Source organism: Polyodon spathula, chromosome 7, assembly GCF_017654505.1.
Source record: "Polyodon spathula isolate WHYD16114869_AA chromosome 7, ASM1765450v1, whole genome shotgun sequence".
Lineage (NCBI taxonomy): Eukaryota > Metazoa > Chordata > Actinopteri > Acipenseriformes > Polyodontidae > Polyodon > Polyodon spathula.
In genome coordinates, this window is record NC_054540.1 from 3,862,297 (window position 1) to 3,886,106 (window position 23,810).

At 44.6% G+C, this 23,810-nt stretch overlaps 1 protein-coding gene across 2 annotated transcripts in view; it reads right to left on the minus strand.

Annotated features, from left to right (window-relative positions):
- LOC121318020 (dynein heavy chain 3, axonemal-like) overlaps positions 1-23,810 on the minus strand; it is a 222,943-nt gene that overhangs the window by 124,703 nt on the left and 74,430 nt on the right. For both annotated transcript variants that reach the window (XM_041254203.1, XM_041254202.1), the window contains exons 12-16: positions 21,119-21,253; positions 18,756-18,874; positions 7,081-7,285; positions 5,315-5,518; positions 2,088-2,218 (exon numbers count right to left, since the gene is read on the minus strand). In XM_041254203.1, coding sequence (XP_041110137.1) covers positions 2,088-2,218; positions 5,315-5,518; positions 7,081-7,285; positions 18,756-18,874; positions 21,119-21,253 — 794 coding nt within the window. The remainder of the gene's footprint in view (positions 1-2,087; positions 2,219-5,314; positions 5,519-7,080; positions 7,286-18,755; positions 18,875-21,118; positions 21,254-23,810) is intronic.

Genomic DNA, 23,810 nt, shown 5'->3' on the forward strand with positions numbered 1-23,810 from the left:
TCAGTGTGGCTCTCACCTGTTCTTGATGATGAATGCTAGCTGTGTCAGTGTGGCTCTCACCTGTTCTTGATGATGAATGCTAGCTGTGTCAGTGTGGCTCTCACCTGTTCTTGATGATGATGAATGCTAGCTGTGTCAGTGTGGCTCTCACCTGTTCTTGATGATGATGAATGCTAGCTGTGTCAGTGTGGCTCTCACCTGTTCTTGATGATGAATGCTAGCTGTGTCAGTGTGGCTCTCACCTGTTCTTGATGATGAATGCTAGCTGTGTCAGTGTGGCTCTCACCTGTTCTTGATGATGAATGCTAGCTGTGTCAGCGCGGCTCTCACCTGTTCTTGATGATGATGAATGCTAGCTGTGTCAGTGTGGCTCTCACCTGTTCTTGATGATGATGAATGCTAGCTGTGTCAGTGTGGCTCTCACCTGTTCTTGATGATGAATGCTAGCTGTGTCAGTGTGGCTCTCACCTGTTCTTGATGATGAATGCTAGCTGTGTCAGCGTGGCTCTCACCTGTTCTTGATGATGAATGCTAGCTGTGTCAGTGTGGCTCTCACCTGTTCTTGATGATGAATGCTAGCTGTGTCAGTGTGGCTCTCACCTGTTCTTGATGATGATGAATGCTAGCTGTGTCAGCGTGGCTCTCACCTGTTCTTGATGATGAATGCTAGCTGTGTCAGTGTGGCTCTCACCTGTTCTTGATGATGAATGCTAGCTGTGTCAGTGTGGCTCTCACCTGTTCTTGATGATGAATGCTAGCTGTGTCAGTGTGGCTCTCACCTGTTCTTGATGATGAATGCTAGCTGTGTCAGTGTGGCTCTCACCTGTTCTTGATGATGATGAATGCTAGCTGTGTCAGTGTGGCTCTCACCTGTTCTTGATGATGATGAATGCTAGCTGTGTCAGTGTGGCTCTCACCTGTTCTTGATGATGAATGCTAGCTGTGTCAGTGTGGCTCTCACCTGTTCTTGATGATGAATGCTAGCTGTGTCAGTGTGGCTCTCACCTGTTCTTGATGATGATGAATGCTAGCTGTGTCAGTGTGGCTCTCACCTGTTCTTGATGATGAATGCTAGCTGTGTCAGTGTGGCTCTCACCTGTTCTTGATGATGATGAATGCTAGCTGTGTCAGTGTGGCTCTCACCTGTTCTTGATGATGATGAATGCTAGCTGTGTCAGTGTGGCTCTCACCTGTTCTTGATGATGATGAATGCTAGCTGTGTCAGTGCGGCTCTCACCTGTTCTTGATGATGAATGCTAGCTGTGTCAGTGTGGCTCTCACCTGTTCTTGATGATGAATGCTAGCTGTGTCAGTGTGGCTCTCACCTGTTCTTGATGATGAATGCTAGCTGTGTCAGTGTGGCTCTCACCTGTTCTTGATGATGAATGCTAGCTGTGTCAGTGTGGCTCTCACCTGTTCTTGATGATGAATGCTAGCTGTGTCAGTGTGGCTCTCACCTGTTCTTGATGATGATGAATGCTAGCTGTGTCAGTGTGGCTCTCACCTGTTCTTGATGATGAATGCTAGCTGTGTCAGTGTGGCTCTCACCTGTTCTTGATGATGAATGCTAGCTGTGTCAGTGTGGCTCTCACCTGTTCTTGATGATGAATGCTAGCTGTGTCAGTGTGGCTCTCACCTGTTCTTGATGATGAATGCTAGCTGTGTCAGTGTGGCTCTCACCTGTTCTTGATGATGAATGCTAGCTGTGTCAGTGTGGCTCTCACCTGTTCTTGATGTGATGAATGCTAGCTGTGTCAGTGCGGCTCTCACCTGTTCTTGATGATGATGAATGCTAGCTGTGTCAGTGTGGCTCTCACCTGTTCTTGATGATGAATGCTAGCTGTGTCAGTGTGGCTCTCACCTGTTCTTGATGATGATGAATGCTAGCTGTGTCAGTGTGGCTCTCACCTGTTCTTGATGATGAATGCTAGCTGTGTCAGTGTGGCTCTCACCTGTTCTTGATGATGAATGCTAGCTGTGTCAGTGTGGCTCTCACCTGTTCTTGATGATGAATGCTAGCTGTGTCAGAGCGGCTCTCACCTGTTCTTGATGATGATGAATGCTGGCTGTGTCAGTGTGGCTCTCACCTGTTCTTGATGATGGGGACAATCCTGTCAGGCCAGGAGAAGGTGTTCCCATTCAGAATGACGTCCTCTTTGGACAGGGCGGCAAAGTCCAGCAAGAAGAGCAGGTTAGCAGCCGCCAGCTCCAGCTTCTCCTACAGCATCGCAGAGACAAAGAAAAAAAAAAAGACCTGGTAACATTGATCACAGGAGAGCAGGAGCGATGGAACACAAATACAATATACTGAAAGAGAGGTGACTAGCGCAGAACCACAACTTCCAGGGGGACAAAATTAACAACAACAAAACAATACTACAACATATATATATATTTCTGATTCTTACGTATCAGGTAATACTACTGCATTAGAACAGGATCCTCCTTACCTGCTGCTTTTGAGAGAATCATGCTCATTCTTACTCTGAACCAATCCCACTGACTGCCTCTCCTCCTCCTGCTGCTATCCTGCTTCACCGACTGTCTGGTAAAACTCACGTACCTGTTCTGCTGCTGCGAAAGATTTCATTTGCCGATGTTCTTCTGTTTGTGTGTGTGTGTGTGTGTGTGTGTGTGTGTGTGTGTGTGTGTGTGTGTGTGTGTGTGCTGTGCTGGTCTGTGCTGTCGGGAAGCGATGAAAGCTGCAGCCTGGGTATTTATAGGTAGCAATAATGAGCCTCTTCCTTAACATAATCAGTTCATAGGGATTGATTTTTAAAAGAGCTCATTACGGGAATGACAGTGCGATAACAAGGCTGAGATGGATGTGCCTCGAGCTGCACTGACCCTAGCAGCCAGTGGTGGGTGGCTGCGCTGGGGAATGCAGAATTGATTAATGCCTTGTCCTGACATGACAACATTGAAGCTGCCTTTATTTGTTTTTACATCACCCCTGTGTGGTGCAGACGCTCCTGATCACTCAGCGATGTCAATATCTGCTCCAGACAGAGGGGAGGGGGCAGGAGGCAACCAGCCCTGCGCTGCAGGGAGAGGCCGTGGCAGAGAGGCAGTGGAGCTGAGACAGCAGCTGTGGGACTGGGGGAATAGGAGAGGGGCTCACCTCTCCTTCATAGGGGAGGCGCGATCTTGAATAGCTGAGGAGCTCACTACTCCTTCACAGGGGAGGGGTGATCTTGAATAGGTGAGGGGCTCACTACTCCTTCACAGGGGAGGGGTGATCTTGAATAGCTGAGGGGCTCACTACTCCTTCACAGGGGAGGGGTGATCTTGAATAGGTGAGGAGCTCACTACTCCTTCACGGAGGGGGGGGGGAATTTTGAATAGCTGAGGGGCTCACTACTCCTTCACGGAGGGGGGGCAATCTTGAATAGCTGAGGGGCTCACTACTCCTTCACAGGGGAGGGGTGATCTTGAATAGGTGAGGAGCTCACTACTCCTTCACAGAGGGGGGGGGAATTTTGAATAGCTGAGGGGCTCACTACTCCTTCACGGAGGGGGTGCAATCTTGAATAGCTGACGGGTTCACTACTCCTTCACAGGGGAGCGGTGATCTTGAATAGGTGAGGAGCTCACTACTCCTTCACAGGGGAGGGGTGATCTTGAATAGGTGAGGAGCTCACTACTCCTTCACAGGGGAGCGGTGATCTTGAATAGGTGAGGAGCTCACTACTCCTTCACAGGGGAGGGGTGATCTTGAATAGGTGAGGGGCTCACCACTCCTTCACAGGGGAGCGGTGATCTTTAATAGGTGAGGAGCTCACTACTCCTTCACAGGGGAGGGGTGATCTTGAATAGGTGAGGAGCTCACCACTCCTTCACAGGGGAGCGGCGATCTTGGTTATAGAGAATGCCTCCAGAGGTACGCTAAGATCTCTCTATTTTTGGAGTCGCAGGAACCAACTAAAAAAACCTTTTTTAGATTCCCAAAGCTATTTAACTCAAATAGTAATAAGCCATTTTTATGCTGAAGCTAAAAAGCATCAATTACAGCACTAAAAAGAATAAGAAACGACTCAGACTACTTATAAAATCAGTGTTAAACGTCTGAGTCATTTATTTCCCGTTTGGTAGCTTTATTGAGTGGGTTTTTTCCTTTACCCTGAAGACACTGTGCTGATGACTATTTGTATTAATAGCTGCTGTGCAAGATCCCAACAGATTTTACACTGATCCAGTCAACTGGAATCTAAAGCAGGAGAAACACTGCCTGGATGTTATTGAGCTATCTCACTGCGACACACACCTCTAGATATTTAGAATTATCATCACTATATCTGAATAGCATCGACGCACGCAGCACTCAGCTCGGATTCTGCAGTCCTGGTGTTCAAGTGAAACTCTTTCTGTTATAAAAGGGGACTGGTTTCTTTTTTTGGTTGCTTGCCTTGTAATCTTTCCACATTTCATATCTGACTCTGCAAAGACCATCATGGGATTTGCACTCAGCAGAATTCTGTAAGTGCACTCTTGAACTATCTCTTCTCACAGGGCATCTCTAATCTGAATTCTTAACAGCAGCATGCTAAAACCTAATGAACAGCGCCCAGAGGGGACAGCCCTCATAGCTCAGTACAAAGCAGTCAGCTCTGCAAATGTTTCACCCACAGCACTAGAATGATGCCTGACCCCACGGTACCCATCTCAGTCCATCACTGCCGGTCATCAGCCCTCGTTCCAAACCCCATGCCTTGTTACTATTAATCTCATAGAGCCTCAGGCCTCTATCACATTATTATACTGCTGCTATTCTGAGTCATCTGTTTAACCTTTTCTGTATATCTTCAGGCATTCACAGTGAAGCAAGTGGCTTGCACATGCTGTATTTTTAATACCAAGTCCACAGCATCTATCTTTTAAATGACTGCGGGGAGCTCACACTTGTACAAGAATTCTTTTACGTCTTGCTTTTTCTTGTCTTGTAATGAGATCGTTAAAACCAAAATACAAGTCCCTCAGCTCTAACTACTAGATCACACTGCCACCCTCACAGCCCCCAAACTAGCCACCTGCGTAGGAACGACAAGCTTTACTGCCCTGATGCTTTCCCCAAAGCACTTACGAGAAGACAGCCTTGCACCAGAAGACACAGAGTTGACTGCAAATGTTAAACAATAAAGTTCAACAAAAGACAAGCCCAGACAAAACCACAAAAACTGTACAGTAAGTCTTGCAATCATCTACAGGATATGAATTGCTTAACTTGAGTGGCACAGTGCTTCCCCATTGAACAGCTCAGCATCAGCAGACAGTGCAGCCCAGCCAGGTCTGTAGATGCCAGCAGATGGGAGCCTACCTTGAGCTGCAGCAGGTCCCCGCCCCACAGCTTGTCCACGTAGCCCTGCAGCTCCACCAGGGTGCTGGTGCTTCCCGAGATGGTGGTGATCCTGCTCACGATGTCCTCGTACTGCTGGCAGATGCTCCGGTTTAACTGCTCCGAGGAGGATGCCACCCTGCTGATGAAGATACTGGCCAGCTGGTGTGTGCGCTGCACCATCCACTGCGAGAGGAAGACAGAGAGAGATAGATAGATGAAGAGAGATAATAGAGAGAGGAGAGAGAACAGAAGAGAGTGAGAGATTGAACACAAAGAGAGAAAAGAGAGAAGAGAACAGAGTTGAGATAAGAACAGAGGAGCGAGAGAGGAGAGAGAAACATCAACGTTACCAAAAGGCTCTCCATCTCTAGGCTTGAAGGCCAATCTGGACTCAACTCTATTCACCAAACAAACCAGTGTGCTGCATTGGCAGGGATGGGGGAAGGGGGGGTGGGGGGTGGCTGCAGCTTCAGTGCTGGTTGCATTGTCATCCTAATGGCTGGAAATGAAATTAGGTCCAATCTCCTTTTTGGTATGACCTGGTGCTGGTGCTCTGCTCGGACCACATTTCCTCAAGAATTGCTAATGAATAGATAATGGTCAGCCTCCTCTCTATCTGTCTCGCTCTCTCTCCCGCAGGTGGACAGCTCCTATTGGTAAAGTGCGACGCTTCCTCTCCGTGACGTGTGTGAGATGCTATCTTGGTTGACCTGCCACTCAGCTCACGGGATGCCTGCCTGACTCGGCTGCCCCAGGCTCCCTCCTTCTCTCTCTCTCCCTCCCTCTCTCTGATCCCCTGCGCCACTGTGTGTCTGAGCACGGTTCTTATCTGAGCATCAATGGCTGTCTGGGAGCAGAAAGGCAATCAGGTGAACAGTGCTGATTATCTTTCAGGGCTTTCTGACAGCTGACAAGATTGATTCTGGGACCTGAGCGCACATTCATATCCACACAATTACTGGTGGAGGCAGAAGAGCCCATGGATGGGAAGCTTTTTGTCTGCGGACATCAGCTCTGACTCTTTTGTTCTGTTGCAAGATGTGAAACAATATATATATTTTAAAGGCTGTGAGTCGGGTCCTTTTTGTTGCCCGCTTTCTTCTCTATTTTTGCTTTTTGCATCGCTCAGTTATACCAAAGCTGGTGTCACTGTGCTCCAGCATTAGATCACACTGCCCCCTCGATGTCTCAGACAGCAGGGAACACAAGGAACAGAAAGGGCTCTTTAAAAATGTGCTTGTAAAAATTCCATTTGCATAGACGGACAGGTTCTTCCATCAATCTCCACATTCTAAAACTCGCGGTGAAACGTGGTAAGACAATGTCTAAACAGGTTTCATTACGATTGTATAAGCAGCTCTCTACATACATGTAAAAAGTGTGACATGAAGACGTAAAGAGAGACCTCCTTGCAGCCTCTCATTAAATTGTGTTAATAAATATCCTAGCCAAGATTCACAACAGTAGCATAAGGGGTTATTTAAATACATTCAGAACTCTAAATGGAAATATGCATCACCAGTTAGTGGCCTCTTGTTATATAAAAAAATACTCTCTTATACCACAAGAGAAAGGGTCAACTGCATATAACGTTATTGTTTCTTACATTTTACCAGGAACAAACTCAAATCCCACGAGCATCCTGGGGATGTACATATGATATAGACTGGCAAGACTTGTCTCTGTTGGCAAACTGGGTAACAACACTTCAGCGCCCGTAAAAAGTAATGCAGAGAGCGGGTCACCTGCTTTATCTGGGAGCAGTCCAGCAGCAGCAGCTCCATGGGAACATGCACCGGCAGGGAGGACAGCTCCTCCCCCAGGCCCTGGAAGCGCTTGATCTCCCGGGTGTAGCTGCACAGGTTGGGCTCCTTGCTGACGAACTCCTCCACCTGGCTCTCTGCCTCCGCACACAGCAGGGACAGAGAGGGCTGGTACACAGAGCAGTACCTGGATCAGGAGACACAGAGCCACAGTCAGCCTGGAACACCACGGTGTGGAACACACCTCTCCTTACAACTGTTCCTTCCTCTGAGTATCAGTGCAAATGTCAAACCAGAATTCCTTCAGGGCCCCAGACCCCAGCTCCAAACTGCAGCTGCTGTTAAACTGGGTAGAAAACAGACCTCTGGACGTAATGCCTAAAGCCTATGTCATCTTGAAACACCCAATCACAGAATAGACAGTAAGGAAAAACTTACAAGAAACGTGAAGGAAGTCAAGTTGACACACATTCTGGCTAGTGCCTTCGTCTGAAAACCCGTAAAATGTGAAGAGTTATCTTAACTCCAAGTGTTGCAGGAGGATGGGTTAAAGGGTCAAAGAGGAGTCTGAGTGAATGGAATAGCACTGAAGAATACACGTGTGAAGAGGAGTCTGAGTGAATGGAATAGCACTGAAGAATACACGTGTGAAGAGGAGTCTGAGTGAATGGAATAGCACTGAAGAATACACGTGTGAAGAGGAGTCTGAGTGAATGGAATAGCACTGAAGAATACACGTGTGAAGAGGAGTCTGAGTGAATGGAATAGCACTGAAGAATACACGTGTGAAGAGGAGTCTGAGTGAATGGAATAGCACTGAAGAATACACGTGTGAAGAGGAGTCTGAGTGAATGGAATAGCACTGAAGAATACACGTGTGAAGAGGAGTCTGAGTGAATGGAATAGCACTGAAGAATACACGTGTGAAGAGGAGTCTGAGTGAATGGAATAGCACTGAAGAATACACGTGTGACGAGGAGTCTGATTCTTTTTTATACCACGCAGCTCTTCAAGTTCTCGTTCTATCTGGCCACACCTTAAAGCCGTCGCTCGGAATCAAACTGAAAGTAAATTGTCAGGTTAAGAGTGTTGTTAAGGAGCTGAGGTGTAGCTGGATTGAATTATCACTATGTAGTCGTGGATTACTTAAATTTGTGCCTAATTACTTGGCTGCTATTTTGGGATCTTGCTCATTTACCAATCTAAGGCACAATGATTACCTTGCTCCTCAGTCTGTTCAAGGTCGCCATGCTGTGAAATGACTACATTTGCAGGAGTTAGCAGCGCTCCACTTTGGAACGATACAAAAACAAGAGACCATTGTGTCTCCTGCTTACTAAAACAATTATCCAGGATGGCTCTGGGCTGAGTGATTTATTCATTTCAAACTGATTGAAACAGGATTCATCCCTTTGAGCAGAGTGGTCTCTTGCAGTAGTAAAACTCGCTATCTGTCAGAACACAGTTCTCTTCTGCAGTCTTATCAGGACTCCTGTAACAGCTTCTCAGCACCTCGTTTCCTTGAGCTGTATCTGTGACTGAGTATTTAGAATTGCAAGATAGACTCTGCTGCTCTAACAATATTCTGTGTGCATGCTGTCTCAGGACAGACTCTGCTGCTCTTACAATATTCTGTGTGCATGCTGTCTCAGGATAGACTCTGCTGCTCTAACAATATTCTGTGTGCATGCTGTCTCAGGACAGACTCTGCTGCTCTTACAATATTCTGTGTGCATGCTGTCTCAGGACAGACTCTGCTGCTCTTACAATATTCTGTGTGCATGCTGTCTCAGGACAGACTCTGCTGCTCTTACATTCTGTGTGCATGCTGTCTCAGGACAGACTCTGCTTATTCTGTGTGCATGCTGTCTCAGGACAGACTCTGCTGCTCTTACAATATTCTGTGTGCATGCTGTCTCAGGACAGACTCTGCTGCTCTTACAATATTCTGTGTGCATGCTGTCTCAGGACAGACTCTGCTGCTCTTACAATATTCTGTGTGCATGCTGTCTCAGGACAGACTCTGCTGCTCTTACAATATTCTGTGTGCATGCTGTCTCAGGACAGACTCTGCTGCTCTTACAATATTCTGTGTGCATGCTGTCTCAGGACAGACTCTGCTGCTCTTACAATATTCTGTGTGCATGCTGTCTCAGGACAGACTCTGCTGCTCTTACAATATTCTGTGTGCATGCTGTCTCAGGACAGACTCTGCTGCTCTTACAATATTCTGTGTGCATGCTGTCTCAGGACAGACTCTGCTGCTCTTACAATATTCTGTGTGCATGCTGTCTCAGGACAGACTCTGCTGCTCTTACAATATTCTGTGTGCATGCTGTCTCAGGACAGACTCTGCTGCTCTTACAATATTCTGTGTGCATGCTGTCTCAGGACAGACTCTGCTGCTCTTACAATATTCTGTGTGCATGCTGTCTCAGGACAGACTCTGCTGCTCTTACAATATTCTGTGTGCATGCTGTCTCAGGACAGACTCTGCTGCTCTTACAATATTCTGTGTGCATGCTGTCTCAGGACAGACTCTGCTGCTCTTACAATATTCTGTGTGCATGCTGTCTCAGGACAGACTCTGCTGCTCTTACAATATTCTGTGTGCATGCTGTCTCAGGACAGACTCTGCTGCTCTTACAATATTCTGTGTGCATGCTGTCTCAGGACAGACTCTGCTGCTCTTACAATATTCTGTGTGCATGCTGTCTCAGGACAGACTCTGCTGCTCTTACAATATTCTGTGTGCATGCTGTCTCAGGACAGACTCTGCTGCTCTTACAATATTCTGTGTGCATGCTGTCTCAGGACAGACTCTGCTGCTCTTACAATATTCTGTGTGCATGCTGTCTCAGGACAGACTCTGCTGCTCTTACAATATTCTGTGTGCATGCTGTCTCAGGACAGACTCTGCTGCTCTTACAATATTCTGTGTGCATGCTGTCTCAGGACAGACTCTGCTGCTCTTACAATATTCTGTGTGCATGCTGTCTCAGGACAGACTCTGCTGCTCTTACAATATTCTGTGTGCATGCTGTCTCAGGACAGACTCTGCTGCTCTTACAATATTCTGTGTGCATGCTGTCTCAGGACAGACTCTGCTGCTCTTACAATATTCTGTGTGCATGCTGTCTCAGGACAGACTCTGCTGCTCTTACAATATTCTGTGTGCATGCTGTCTCAGGACAGACTCTGCTGCTCTTACAATATTCTGTGTGCATGCTGTCTCAGGACAGACTCTGCTGCTCTTACAATATTCTGTGTGCATGCTGTCTCAGGACAGACTCTGCTGCTCTTACAATATTCTGTGTGCATGCTGTCTCAGGACAGACTCTGCTGCTCTTACAATATTCTGTGTGCATGCTGTCTCAGGACAGACTCTGCTGCTCTTACAATATTCTGTGTGCATGCTGTCTCAGGACAGACTCTGCTGCTCTTACAATATTCTGTGTGCATGCTGTCTCAGGACAGACTCTGCTGCTCTTACAATATTCTGTGTGCATGCTGTCTCAGGACAGACTCTGCTGCTCTTACAATATTCTGTGTGCATGCTGTCTCAGGACAGACTCTGCTGCTCTTACAATATTCTGTGTGCATGCTGTCTCAGGACAGACTCTGCTGCTCTTACAATATTCTGTGTGCATGCTGTCTCAGGACAGACTCTGCTGCTCTTACAATATTCTGTGTGCATGCTGTCTCAGGACAGACTCTGCTGATTCTGTGTGCATGCTGTCTCAGGACAGACTCTGCTGCTCTTACAATATTCTGTGTGCATGCTGTCTCAGGACAGACTCTGCTGCTCTTACAATATTCTGTGTGCATGCTGTCTCAGGACAGACTCTGCTGCTCTTACAATATTCTGTGTGCATGCTGTCTCAGGACAGACTCTGCTGCTCTTACAATATTCTGTGTGCATGCTGTCTCAGGACAGACTCTGCTGCTCTAGCAACATTCTGTGTGCATGCTGTCTCAAGAAAGGTCTACAGATAAACAGCTTTGTAAGAGAGGTAAAGTCAAGTCAAAGTCTCATCGAAACAATGACTTAGTAGTTAATAAAGTGAATGAATTATATATGAAGAAATAGTTTGTCGAGTTTCCGAAGTGTACGGGAAATGCAGGCTGTAGGTGTCTAATAATTAAAGCTGCCTAAATGTATTTATTCCACCCATGATGACCTGAATGCATACATGAAATACTTTTACATATTCCTGCAGTATAAATATATAAAAATGCTACCTTTCAATGCTGAACCCATCAAAACACATTAGGGTTTCTCACAGATGTTGGCTATGCATGTTTTTGGACAGAGAATTTTACCCAAAAAGAAACTGGATTAAACTGCTTTTCAATGGGGTTCTGGACTTTGTCTCTATCTGGCTTTCAACCAATTTTCAGGTTATTTTGTGAAAATGTATAAAGTTATTGCAGCAGCCTGTCTGGTGGTAACGGACTCTGGAAAGGTGAGTATATGGATTACGGCTATACAAACACACATGCAAGTGTGAAATGCAATTTTATATTTGTTTTTTTAAACCGAATGAAAATTACCTGGCCCTCTTATCCAAAATCATAAGCTGTTATTTGCAATAGATGCTGTCTGAGATTCAGCATTCTCATTATTTTCAAAACCTACATTTTCAATTTCAGGTACAAATTTCCTGTTCACCTCTGCGGTGTGATTGAGCACACAGTCTTCAAGTGAGGGCTGCTTCTTTTGTTTTGGTCTCTGTATGAGTTGAATGCACCCTTGTTTGGAAATCTCATCCCCAGTAATGTTCTGTTCCTCTTCATAAGGGTCAAGGATGTGAAGGCCGTTTAAAATTAAATTTGCTCCTGGAGTGGGGAAATCTAGCCAGCTCTGAATATTTGAGATGAGTTGGAATTTAGCCAGGACCCTGGCATCCACTTCTCTCTGAAACAGTGCCATGGGACCGATCGTCTCAACGGCATGCTGCATACTGGAGGATTTTTACGAACTCCAGAAGCATGGTGGAGTCTTCTAGCTGGAACACTGGTTAGACCTCAACCACCTGCTGAGCCGCTAACATCTCTCTTATAGCAGAGCGTGGAACACAAGCCAGACTGGTTCGGGTGAACGGCTATAACATGTGGTCTTAGCAAAGTAAAACATCCATCCCTATTAAACACTATATAATGCTAAAAGAAACTTACTGCAGCAACATTTCGACAAGAAGTCTTTCTCAAAGCCTTCACCCATGCACCAATGATTCACTACAAGAAGTCTTTCTCAAAGCCACTGCAAGAGTCAGCATGAAAGCCCTCCAGTGTGAAATACTTAAACAGTCTTCAACAAAAAAAATCATAAAAAGAATTCCTTTAATACAAAAGCGATTGCTCTGGATGCCTCAGTGACCCCCTCACCTTTCTCCTTTGTCGGCTATTTAATTATCAAGGCTTTAAGATCAGGCTTATTGTCGGGGCAGAAAGCAGGCTTTCAGATGGGAGAACAACGTGAAATAAATAATAGACTCGGCTTATGAAAATAAGAGTGGCGGAAGCTGGGTCAGTGGTTAGCTGGCGATAACGTCGGCACTCGTTAAGATGAAAGCAGGTAGAGCAGGTGCAGAGTGAAGATCAAAGGGCCCTTGTAAATTTGCAACCCAGCTGCTTGTTGGAATGGACTGCTGTGTAATCAGCCAGGTTCAACAAAGCCTAGGGATCAGAAGAGGAGTGTCCGACAGCGAGTGGAAGCGACAGCGAGTGGGAGAAGTACAGGCGTGGAAAAGTACAGAGCAGTTTAGAAGAAGTAAGGAGAAATTGCATCTTCAATTGCTTTAATCAGAAAACACAGGACATTGGGGAAACACAGCAGCAGCTCAAAGTCAAACAGCCGCGTGTGTTTTTCTGATAACAAACAAGCTGAAACTCGGAGCAGCTGATTCAAATTCAGCGCCGTTCTGAGACACGGGCGAGGGGAGGAGCCAACAGCACAGCAGAACAACGCAGTTAAACGAGGCAGTCTTCCCAGCGACAACGAGTGGAAGCGACAGCGAGTGGGAGAAGTACAGGCGTGGAAAAGTACAGAGCAGTTTAGAAGCAGTTTGAAAGCAGGTTGACAGCTGCAGAAGAAACTAAACTTCATCTGTGACACCTGCTTGATGTGGGAAATCCGAGAAAACCCAGCGGAGCTAAACCAAGTGTGTGTAAAGTGCCGCGCGATCCAGGACTTGCATAAACTAGTAAGTATGCTAGAAATGGAGCTGGAAGAAGTGAGACAGCAACAGAATCTTGAGGAACTGGCACACCCACAATTCATGGAAGTCTGCATCACCCCTAACAGACTGAAAGCCACCAGGGAGAAAGAAGGTCAGAACAGCTGGGTTCAGGTAGGCAGAAGCAGGGAAAAAAAGAAACTTCGTCAAACACAACCACCAGAAATCAAAATAACCAAAAAATTTGAGTCACTTCAGAATTTTGATGAGCAGAACCAACAACAAGAGAACGAAAGGAACAACATCCAGGACCCCATTGACAGTGGTGACCAGATAGCAAAAAGAAGGGAGGTCATGATTGCTGGGGACTCCATATTGAGAAACAGAGCAAGTTCAATTCGCAGTTTGGACCCCCTTACTACAACAGTGTGCTGCCTTCCAGGAGCCTCGGTCAAGCACTTCACTGAGAACGTGGACAGGCTCCTAGAACGAACAGGAGACGACCCGGTAGTAGTCGTCCACATCGGTACAAACAACATTGGAAGAGACAGACCAAAATCCCTGCAAAACAAATTCAGAGAGCTAGGAAGGAAATTAAAAGAGAAAACCAAAACTGTGGTATTTTCTGGTATACGACAGAAGACAGGCAGGACAGAAGAGGAGGAGGGGTGGCGCTATACATAAGAAACAGTCTTGAAGCCCAGGTGTTAAACCTGGACAAAGAAAATAAAACCGAATCAATATGGGTCAGAATAACGGACAAAAATTCAAAGGGCATAATAACAGGAGCATGCTATAGACCGCCAGATTCAGACGGTGAGCAAAATAGTCTGTTATACAATGACATTAGAAATGCGTGTAGCAAAGGAGAAGCCATACTAATGGGGGATTTCAACTTCCCCCAAATAAAATGGGAAAACCCGGTGGGGAGCACGAAGGATGAAATTGAAATGGTGGAAATGACAAATGACTGCTTCCTAACACAATTTGTCAAGGCACCGACTAGAGGGGAGGCATGCCTTGATTTAGTCTTTTCAAATAACGAAGATAGAATAACTAAAACAGAGGTCAGAGAACCACTGGCAAACTCAGACCACAACATGGTCTCATTTGAAGTGTTCTTTCAAACCCCAAAAGTAATGACTAAAGCTAAGGTTTACAATTTTAGAAAAGCAAACTATGAAGGTATGAAACAGAGACTAACAGAAGTAGATTGGAGTAAAATAGAGAAAACACCCACAGAAGAAGGATGGTTGTTCTTCAAAAATGTAGTACTAGAGGCGCAAAACAATTACATCCCTAAAGTAGACAAATCTAAATGTAAAACTAAATTGCCAAAATGGTTTAATAGATCAATTAAAAAAAATATTCAGCGAAAAAAGGAACTTTACAGAGCATTAAAAAAGGACCAAAAAGAAAGTAGGTAGAAAGAGTACATGGAACTGCAAAGGCAAGTCACAAAGGAAGTTAGAAAGGCCAAGAGAGAAATAGAAATGAACATTGCTAAGGGAGCTAAAACCAATTCCAAAATGTTTTTCCAATATTACAACAGCAAGCGAACATTCAAAGAGGAGGTTAAATGTTTAAGAGATACAAATGGCAAAATCGTAGATGAAAAAAAAAAAAATAGCAAATATATTAAATAATTACTTTTCAAAGTTTTTACAAAGGAAGATACTGACAACATGCCCCACATGTCATCCAGGTCCTATCCAGTTTTAAATAACTTTAGCATAACTGAGGCAGAAGTGTTAAAGGGACTAGGAGCTCTTAAAATAAACAAATCCCCTCCCAATAGTACTCAAAGAAATGAAAGAAGTAATTTACAAACCGCTAACCAAGATCATGCAGCAGTCTCTTGACACAGGGGTGGTACCGACAGACTGGAAAATTGCAAACGTAATACCGATCCACAAAAAGGGAAACAAAACTGAACCAGGTAACTACAGACCAGTAAGCCTGACTTCTATTATATGCAAACTTATGGAAACTATAATAAGATCCAAAATGGAAAATTACCTATATGGTAACAGGGTCCTGGGAGACAGTCAACATGGTTTTAGGAAAGGGAGATCGTGTCTAACTAACTTGCTTGATTTTTTTGAGGATGCAACATCGATAATGGATAATTGCAAAGCATATGACATGGTTTATTTAGATTTCCAGAAAGCTTTTGACAAAGTCCCGCACAAAAGATTAATTCTCAAACTGAACACAGTTGGGATTCAAAGAAATGCATGTACATGGATTAGGGAGTGGTTAACATGTAGAAAACAGAAAGTACTGATTAGAGGAAAAACCTCAGAATGGAGTGTGGTAACCAGCGGTGTACCACAGGGATCAGTATTAGGTCCTCTGCTATTCCTAATCTACATTAATGATTTAGATTCTGGTATAGTAAGCAAACTTGTTAAATTTGCAGACGACACAAAAGTAGGAGGAGTGGCAAACACTGTTGCAGCAGCAAAGGTCATTCAAAATGATCTAGACAAGATTCAGAACTGGGCAGACACATGGCAAATGACATTTAATAGAGAAAAGTGTAAGGTACTGCACGCAGGAAATAAAAATGTACATTATAAATATCATATGGGAGATACTGAAATTGGAGAAGGAATCTATGAAAAAGACCTAGGAGTTTTTGTTGACTTCATCTAGGCAATGTGGCCTCCTCTCGTTTGTAAACTTTCTTATGTTCTTATGATTGCATCCCGGTCCACAGAGTCGTGCAACAGAGCTCTGAAATGAACTGTTAAAACATTTCCATCAAGCGCAGATAATGGAGCGCTACACTCGCCGATCATTTTCATTATAATCCATACACAAAATCATACCATAAACAATAATACCAAATATAAACAATAATACTTAAATTATGCCAAAAACAATAGTGAGAACAAGAAGCTTTTCAGTGTCTTATGATAAAACTGAGTGCTGGCAAGATATAGAATTGGCAGTCCCATTGTATAGCAACTGCAAAGAAAATGTCTTCTAGTCTGAGCCGGCAATAAAACCTCAAAGCAACAGCTCCTGACCACAATTTGTCCAGTTCTGCCAAAGCTGTGTGTCATTGCATTCATTCCACCTCCCAAATCAACACCTTTAAGAAAATTTTCAGAACTAATTTAAACACTCAAACAGGAGAGCACAGCTTGTGCATTACCCCAGCAGAGAAATTCAAACACTCACAAACAGGAGAGCACAGCCCTGTGCATTACCCCAGCAGAGTAATTCAAACAGGAGAGCACAGCCCTGTGCATTACCCCAGCAGAGTAATTCAAACAGGAGAGCACAGCCCTGTGCATTACCCCAGCAGAGTAATTCAAACAGGAGAGCACAGCCCTGTGCATTACCCCAGCAGAGTAATTCAAACAGGAGAGCACAGCCCTGTGCATTACCCCAGCAGAGTAATTCAAACAGGAGAGCACAGCCCTGTGCATTACCCCAGCAGAGAAATTCAAACAGGAGAGCACAGCCCTGTGCATTACCCCAGCAGAGTAATTCAAACAGGAGAGCACAGCCCTGTGCATTACCCCAGCAGAGTAATTCAAACAGGAGAGCACAGCCCTGTGCATTACCCCAGCAGAGTAATTCAAACAGGAGAGCACAGCCCTGTGCATTACCCCAGCAGAGTAATTCAAAATCACAAACAGGACAGCACAGCCCTGTGCATTACCCCAGCAGAGTAATTCAAACAGGAGAGCACAGCCCTGTGCATTACCCCAGCAGAGTAATTCAAACAGGAGAGCACAGCCCTGTGCATTACCCCAGCAGAGTAATTCAAACAGGAGAGCACAGCCCTGTGCATTACCCCAGCAGAGTAATTCAAACAGGAGAGCACAGCCCTGTGCATTACCCCAGCAGAGTAATTCAAACAGGAGAGCACAGCCCTGTGCATTACCCCAGCAGAGTAATTCAAACAGGAGAGCACAGCCCTGTGCATTACCCCAGCAGAGTAATTCAAACAGGAGAGCACAGCCCTGTGCATTACCCCAGCAGAGTAATTCAAACAGGAGAGCACAGCCCTGTGCATTACCCCAGCAGAGTAATTCAAACAGGAGAGCACAGCCCTGTGCATTACCCCAGCAGAGTAATTCAAACAGGAGAGCACAGCCCTGTGCATTACCCCAGCAGAGTAATTCAAACAGGAGAGCACAGCCCTGTGCATTACCCCAGCAGAGTAATTCAAACAGGAGAGCACAGCCCTGTGCATTACCCCAGCAGAGTAATTCAAACAGGAGAGCACAGCCCTGTGCATTACCCCAGCAGAGTAATTCAAACAGGAGAGCACAGCCCTGTGCATTACCCCAGCAGAGTAATTCAAACAGGAGAGCACAGAGAGTAATTCAAACAGGAGAGCACAGCCCTGTGCATTACCCCAGCAGAGTAATTCAAACAGGAGAGCACAGCCCTGTGCATTACCCCAGCAGAGTAATTCAAACACTCACAAACAGGAGAGCACAGCCCTGTGCATTACCCCAGCAGAGTAATTCAAACAGGAGAGCACAGCCCTGTGCATTACCCCAGCAGAGTAATTCAAACAGGAGAGCACAGCCCTGTGCATTACCCCAGCAGAGTAATTCAAACAGGAGAGCACAGCCCTGTGCATTACCCCAGCAGAGTAATTCAAACAGGAGAGCACAGCCCTGTGCATTACCCCAGCAGAGTAATTCAAACAGGAGAGCACAGCCCTGTGCATTACCCCAGCAGAGTAATTCAAACAGGAGAGCACAGCCCTGTGCATTACCCCAGCAGAGTAATTCAAACAGGAGAGCACAGCCCTGTGCATTACCCCAGCAGAGTAATTCAAACAGGAGAGCACAGCCCTGTGCATTACCCCAGCAGAGTAATTCAAACAGGAGAGCACAGCCCTGTGCATTACCCCAGCAGAGTAATTCAAACAGGAGAGCACAGCCCTGTGCATTACCCCAGCAGAGTAATTCAAACAGGAGAGCACAGCCCTGTGCATTACCCCAGCAGAGTAATTCAAACAGGAGAGCACAGCCCTGTGCATTACCCCAGCAGAGTAATTCAAACAGGAGAGCACAGCCCTGTGCATTACCCCAGCAGAGTAATTCAAACAGGAGAGCACAGCCCTGTGCATTACCCCAGCAGAGTAATTCAAACAGGAGAGCACAGCCCTGTGCATTACCCCAGCAGAGTAATTCAAACAGGAGAGCACAGCCCTGTGCATTACCCCAGCAGAGTAATTCAAACAGGAGAGCACAGCCCTGTGCATTACCCCAGCAGAGTAATTCAAACAGGAGAGCACAGCCCTGTGCATTACCCCAGCAGAGTAATTCAAACAGGAGAGCACAGCCCTGTGCATTACCCCAGCAGAGTAATTCAAACAGGAGAGCACAGCCCTGTGCATTACCCCAGCAGAGTAATTCAAACAGGAGAGCACAGCCCTGTGTATTACCCCAGCAGAGTAATTCAAACAGGAGAGCACAGCCCTGTGCATTGACTCTTACTCACCTTTGCGGTCCGTGGCTGTTATTTATAATCACGGCTCGAATCCTCGCTTTAGCCAACAGCACGATTTCTTCTCCCGTCTGCACAGAGCTGATGAATCTGATCTGCAGTTTATCTACAGCCTGAGGAACAAACGCTGATGGTTTAACAGAGAACGGCTTATCAGCACCCATTAGAACCTTTCACTGGGACAGGTTGATTTAAGAGATTCCAATAAGCGCTGCTCTAAAAGGAATGGTGCCCACAGGTACCCGTGTCACCATTTCAATTAAGGGCAGAGAGTCTTTCACTCGCTGTTAACCTATTCAACTCTCACTCAGGATCGGATTGCATGGAAACAATCACTTTCATTTGATTTCTTCTAGCTCACAGCTCACACAACTTAAAGATAAAAAAGAAAGGCTCAAGTCAAACTGAACGCAGTTGGGATTCAAGGAAACACATGTACATGGATTAGGGAGTGGTTAACATGTAGAAAACAGAAAGTACTGATTAGAGGAAAAACCTCAGAATGGAGTGTGGTAACCAGCGGTGTACCACAGGGATCTGTATTAGGTCCTCTGCTATTCCTAATCTACATTAATGATTTAGATTCTGGTATAGTAAGCAAACTTGTTAAATTTGCAGACGACACAAAAGTAGGAGGAGTGGCAAACACTGTTGCAGCAGCAAAGGTCATTCAAAATGATCTAGACAAGATTCAGAACTGGGCAGACACATGGCAAATGACATTTAATAGAGAAAAGTGTAAGGTACTGCACGCAGGAAATAAAAATGTACATTATAAATATCATATGAGAGATACTGAAATTGGAGAAGGAATCTATGAAAAAGACCTAGGAGTTTTTGTTGACTCAGAAATGTCTTCATCTAGACAATGTGGGGAAGCTATAAAAAAGGTTAACAAGATGCTCGGATACATTGTGAAAAGTGTTGAATTTAAATCAAGGGAAGTAATGTTAAAACTGTACAATGCACTAGTAAGACCTCATCTTGAATATTGTGTTCAGTTCTGGTCACTTCGCTATAAAAAAGATATTGCTGCTCTAGAAAGAGTGCAAAGAAGAGCGACCAGAATTATTCCGGGCTTAAAAGGCATGTCATATGCAGACAGGCTAAAAGAATTGAATCTGTTCAGTCTTGAACAAAGAAGACTACGTGGCGACCTAATTCAAGCATTCAAAATTCTAAAAGGTATTGACAATGTCGACCTGAAAAAAGAAACAAGGACCAGGGGTCACAAATGGAGATTAGACAAAGGGGCATTCAGAACAGAAAATAGGAGGCACTTTTTTACACAGAGAATCGTGAGGGTCTGGAATCAACTCCCCAGTAACGTTGTTGAAGCTGACACCCTGGGATCCTTCAAGAAGCTGCTTGATGAGATTCTGGGATAAATAAGCTACTAACAACCAAACAAGCAAGATGGGCCGAATGGCCTCCTCTCGTTTGTAAACTTTCTTATGTTCTTATGACATTTAGAAATATTTCATTAAAATGTCCCCTAATTTACTTTTTTTCTTTTTTTTGATACACTGGCTACTTTATACTGAGCGTGGGGAGTCCTTTGTTTCTGAGAAAATGTGTTAAAACAGATGAACAAGTGAAGTATCTTGAAAGAGAATTAAACCACCACCTTGAGTAAGCCTGACCTCGTCATCAAAAGCTAAGCAAGGCTGGATTTGGTTAGTACTTGGATGGGAGATGACCTGGAGTACCAGGTGCTGTTTGACAGCTGATGTATTCCCCCTACTGAGCATTAAATAGGCCTACTACTATGTCCACCAATGCCAGTTCTTGTAATGTTTGCAAGCCCTCCCTGTGAAGGCTGCCTGCTCTCTGCTCTCTGCACCACAGAGACCTGCTGCTAATAAAACAGGGAGCAGCTGCAGCTGGAATGGTCCGGCTTCTTCAGGTCATCACACAATCCATTACAGACCTCACCTGTGGCAGTCCAGTGTGCCTGTGCTGTGCGAGGGAGACAGGCAGGCAGGCATGGGGGAAGGAAGGGAGTAAGGCACAGGGAGGGAGCTTTCTTTGGTTGACAACGAGAAAGTTGATTTTCACAGCTGACAAGCGCTGTTCTGCGAGGCTGCCAGTGTGTGCATTGATTAAGGGGCTGGTGTAAACACAACAGATTGCATCTATGCCTCCGTTAGATGAGACAGTAGATGCCTGCGGTCTGGGAGCTTTCTCAGACATCTGGGCTGTCAAAACTAGGGGGACTGCAAATGTGCTTATTTGACAAACATGTGTTAAAATAACTGTGGTCACTTAACCATGAATTCACAAAAAACATTAGCAATCATGCAGGGTGCTGTGCTGGAATTCAGTTCAGTATCTTCCAGAGCTACAGTTTGCAGTACCTGGAACAGCTGGTGCTCGATGCGTGGAAAGCGCTGGACACTGAGGACCAGATTGTCCACTACCGAGTGCAGGCAGCGGGTGACTTCATCAATGGACGGTGTGAACGAGACATCAGCCTTCTCCCAGGACAGCTTCTACAGACAGGAAACACAGGCGCTCTGAGTTTGGATATGTCTGTTTATTAGGGGGGTGTTGTTACTGACTACTAACACTCAGAATTGCTTGTAAGAAGCATTTATCAGCAGGTATTCAATAAGGCCATTCATAAACATGCTGATTTAAAAATAGGAAAAGTGGTCCTTCCCTCAGTGTACAACCAAGTACCAATCAATGGCTATGCCAGTGCGACGGTAACAACGTCAGCGCCCAGGATTAGAGGAAAATAATCTTCCAGCCAGCTTTTAAAACACCGAGGACGAAGCTTAATTGCCAGTTACCGGTACTTAATTGTAAACTGGGGAAAAAACGAGTACGAGTACAAAGTAACAGAGCAGCCCTGCTGCTGATACACTATACAGACTTACATCGTAATGGCATGTTTAGTTATCCATTATTATACACCATCACAACCTTTACAGCCAATCAGGGAGAGCCGTTGCAGTAGGATACATCACCATACACTGCAGCTTTTGATTTTTGCAGTGTATGAAATGAAACTAGTTTAAGATAAAAAAAATAAAAAGAAAAAAATAAAAAGATTTCATCCCTATGGCAACTGCACAGGCTACAGCAGAAGGCAGCAAAGTAAAAAGCAGGTATTGTTTTTATAATGGTGTATAACAGAGATGACTTGTTTTCAAGTGCAGTGAACTCGGAGGTTAACACTGCAGATTGTAAAATGAATGACTCGGCAGCAACCTTGGTGTTTATTACAGTTCGGAGCGCTTACCTCCTCGTACACGACACTTAAAAACACGCAATCGTTTCATCACAGTAATCAGGACTTCCTGCGCTGCTTTTTAACTCCCAGTTCTTTGCGTTCCATTAACTGTCTCTGATCCTTTTTAGTATTGGTAAAAAAAAAAAAACACAAATCACTTCAGTGTAACAATCAAGAATAAACAAATGGTCAATAATATCCTGATAATGGATTGCTTTATGGATTCTCCTATGTGGGATTATTGCTTGCAACAGATATAATTAACCCCTTATCTGCTGCAACCACACTGATCGTAAAAGCATACAAATGTCATTGTTGCAGTACATCTGAAATTGTTGGAAGAATACAGAATGTGTGCTTATCGTTGCAGTTTCCACTACTGCAAGCATTGCTGTGAGAGATATGAGACTTATTTAGGCATGACTAATTAATCTCACAGGCTTGCTTCTGCACCATTGTAAATGAGGACTCAGAAATACCATGAAATATGTTCTTGATAATTGCTATTACCTTTCAAAAACAAATGACCTGCCTAGCACAATTTATATTGCATTTATATTGCAAATTCAACATGTCGGGGAAGTGAACAGACAACAGGCAAACAAGTAAGAAGCTCTCTAACATGCCTGGGCTCTCAGCCCCCTTCCGATTCATGGGATGCTTTGGAGACACCACAGAGGAGGACTCTGTACAGCTGACAGGGGCTTTACTAGAACTGCTGCCCATCAGCTGCTCTGCTTTCTCTGCTGGGAGCTCAAATAAATACAAATAAAAAGAAATGAAGGAGCAGTAAAAAAAAAAAAAAAGCGTATTTAGATGAACAGCCTGAAAACGCATCATCCCTCCTGTATGGCTGTTATTTATTTGATACTTTTCCTGTGGTGTGGTCCTGAATATATCACTATTCAATCAGAATGTTCTTGTTGTGTGATTCTCTGTCATTCAGTGCTGTGTATTTTCATCATTCAGTGCTGTGTATTTTCATCATTCAGTGCTGTGTATTTTCATCATTCAGTGCTGTGTATTTTCATCATTCCTTGCTGTGTATTTTCATCATTCAGTGCTGTGTATTTTCATCATTCAGTGCTGTGTATTTTCATCATTCAGTGCTGTGTATTTTCATCATTCAGTGCTGTGTATTTTCATCATTCCTTGCTGTGTATTTTCATCATTCAGTGCTGTGTATTTTCATCATTCAGTGCTGTGTATTTTCATCATTCAGTGCTGTGTATTTTCATCATTCAGTGCTGTGTATTTTCATCATTCATTGCTGTGTATTTTCATCATTCATTGCTGTGTATTTTCATCATTCATTGCTGTGTATTTTCATCATTCATTGCTGTGTATTTTCATCATTCATTGCTGTGTATTTTCATCATTCATTGCTGTGTATTTTCATCATTCATTGCTGTGTATTTTCATCATTCAGGTTGCTGTGTATTTTCATACAGATTCATTGCTGTGTATTTTCATACATTCATCCTGCTGTGTATCATTTCATCATTCATTGCTGTGTATTTTCATCATTCATTGCTGTGTATTTTCATCATTCAGATCCTGCTGTGTATTTTCATAAGATTCAGTTGCTGTGTATTTTCATCTGTTAATCTGAAAGGTGATTCCAGTGTATTTTCATCATTCATCCTGTTAATCTGTGTTCCAGTTCATCTGATCCAGCATACAGATCCTTCATCCTGTTAATCTGAAAGGTAAGATTCCAGTTCATCTTCATACAGATCCTCATCCTGTTAATCTGAAAGGTGATTCCAGTTCATCTGATCCAGCATACAGATCCTGCCATCCTGTTAATC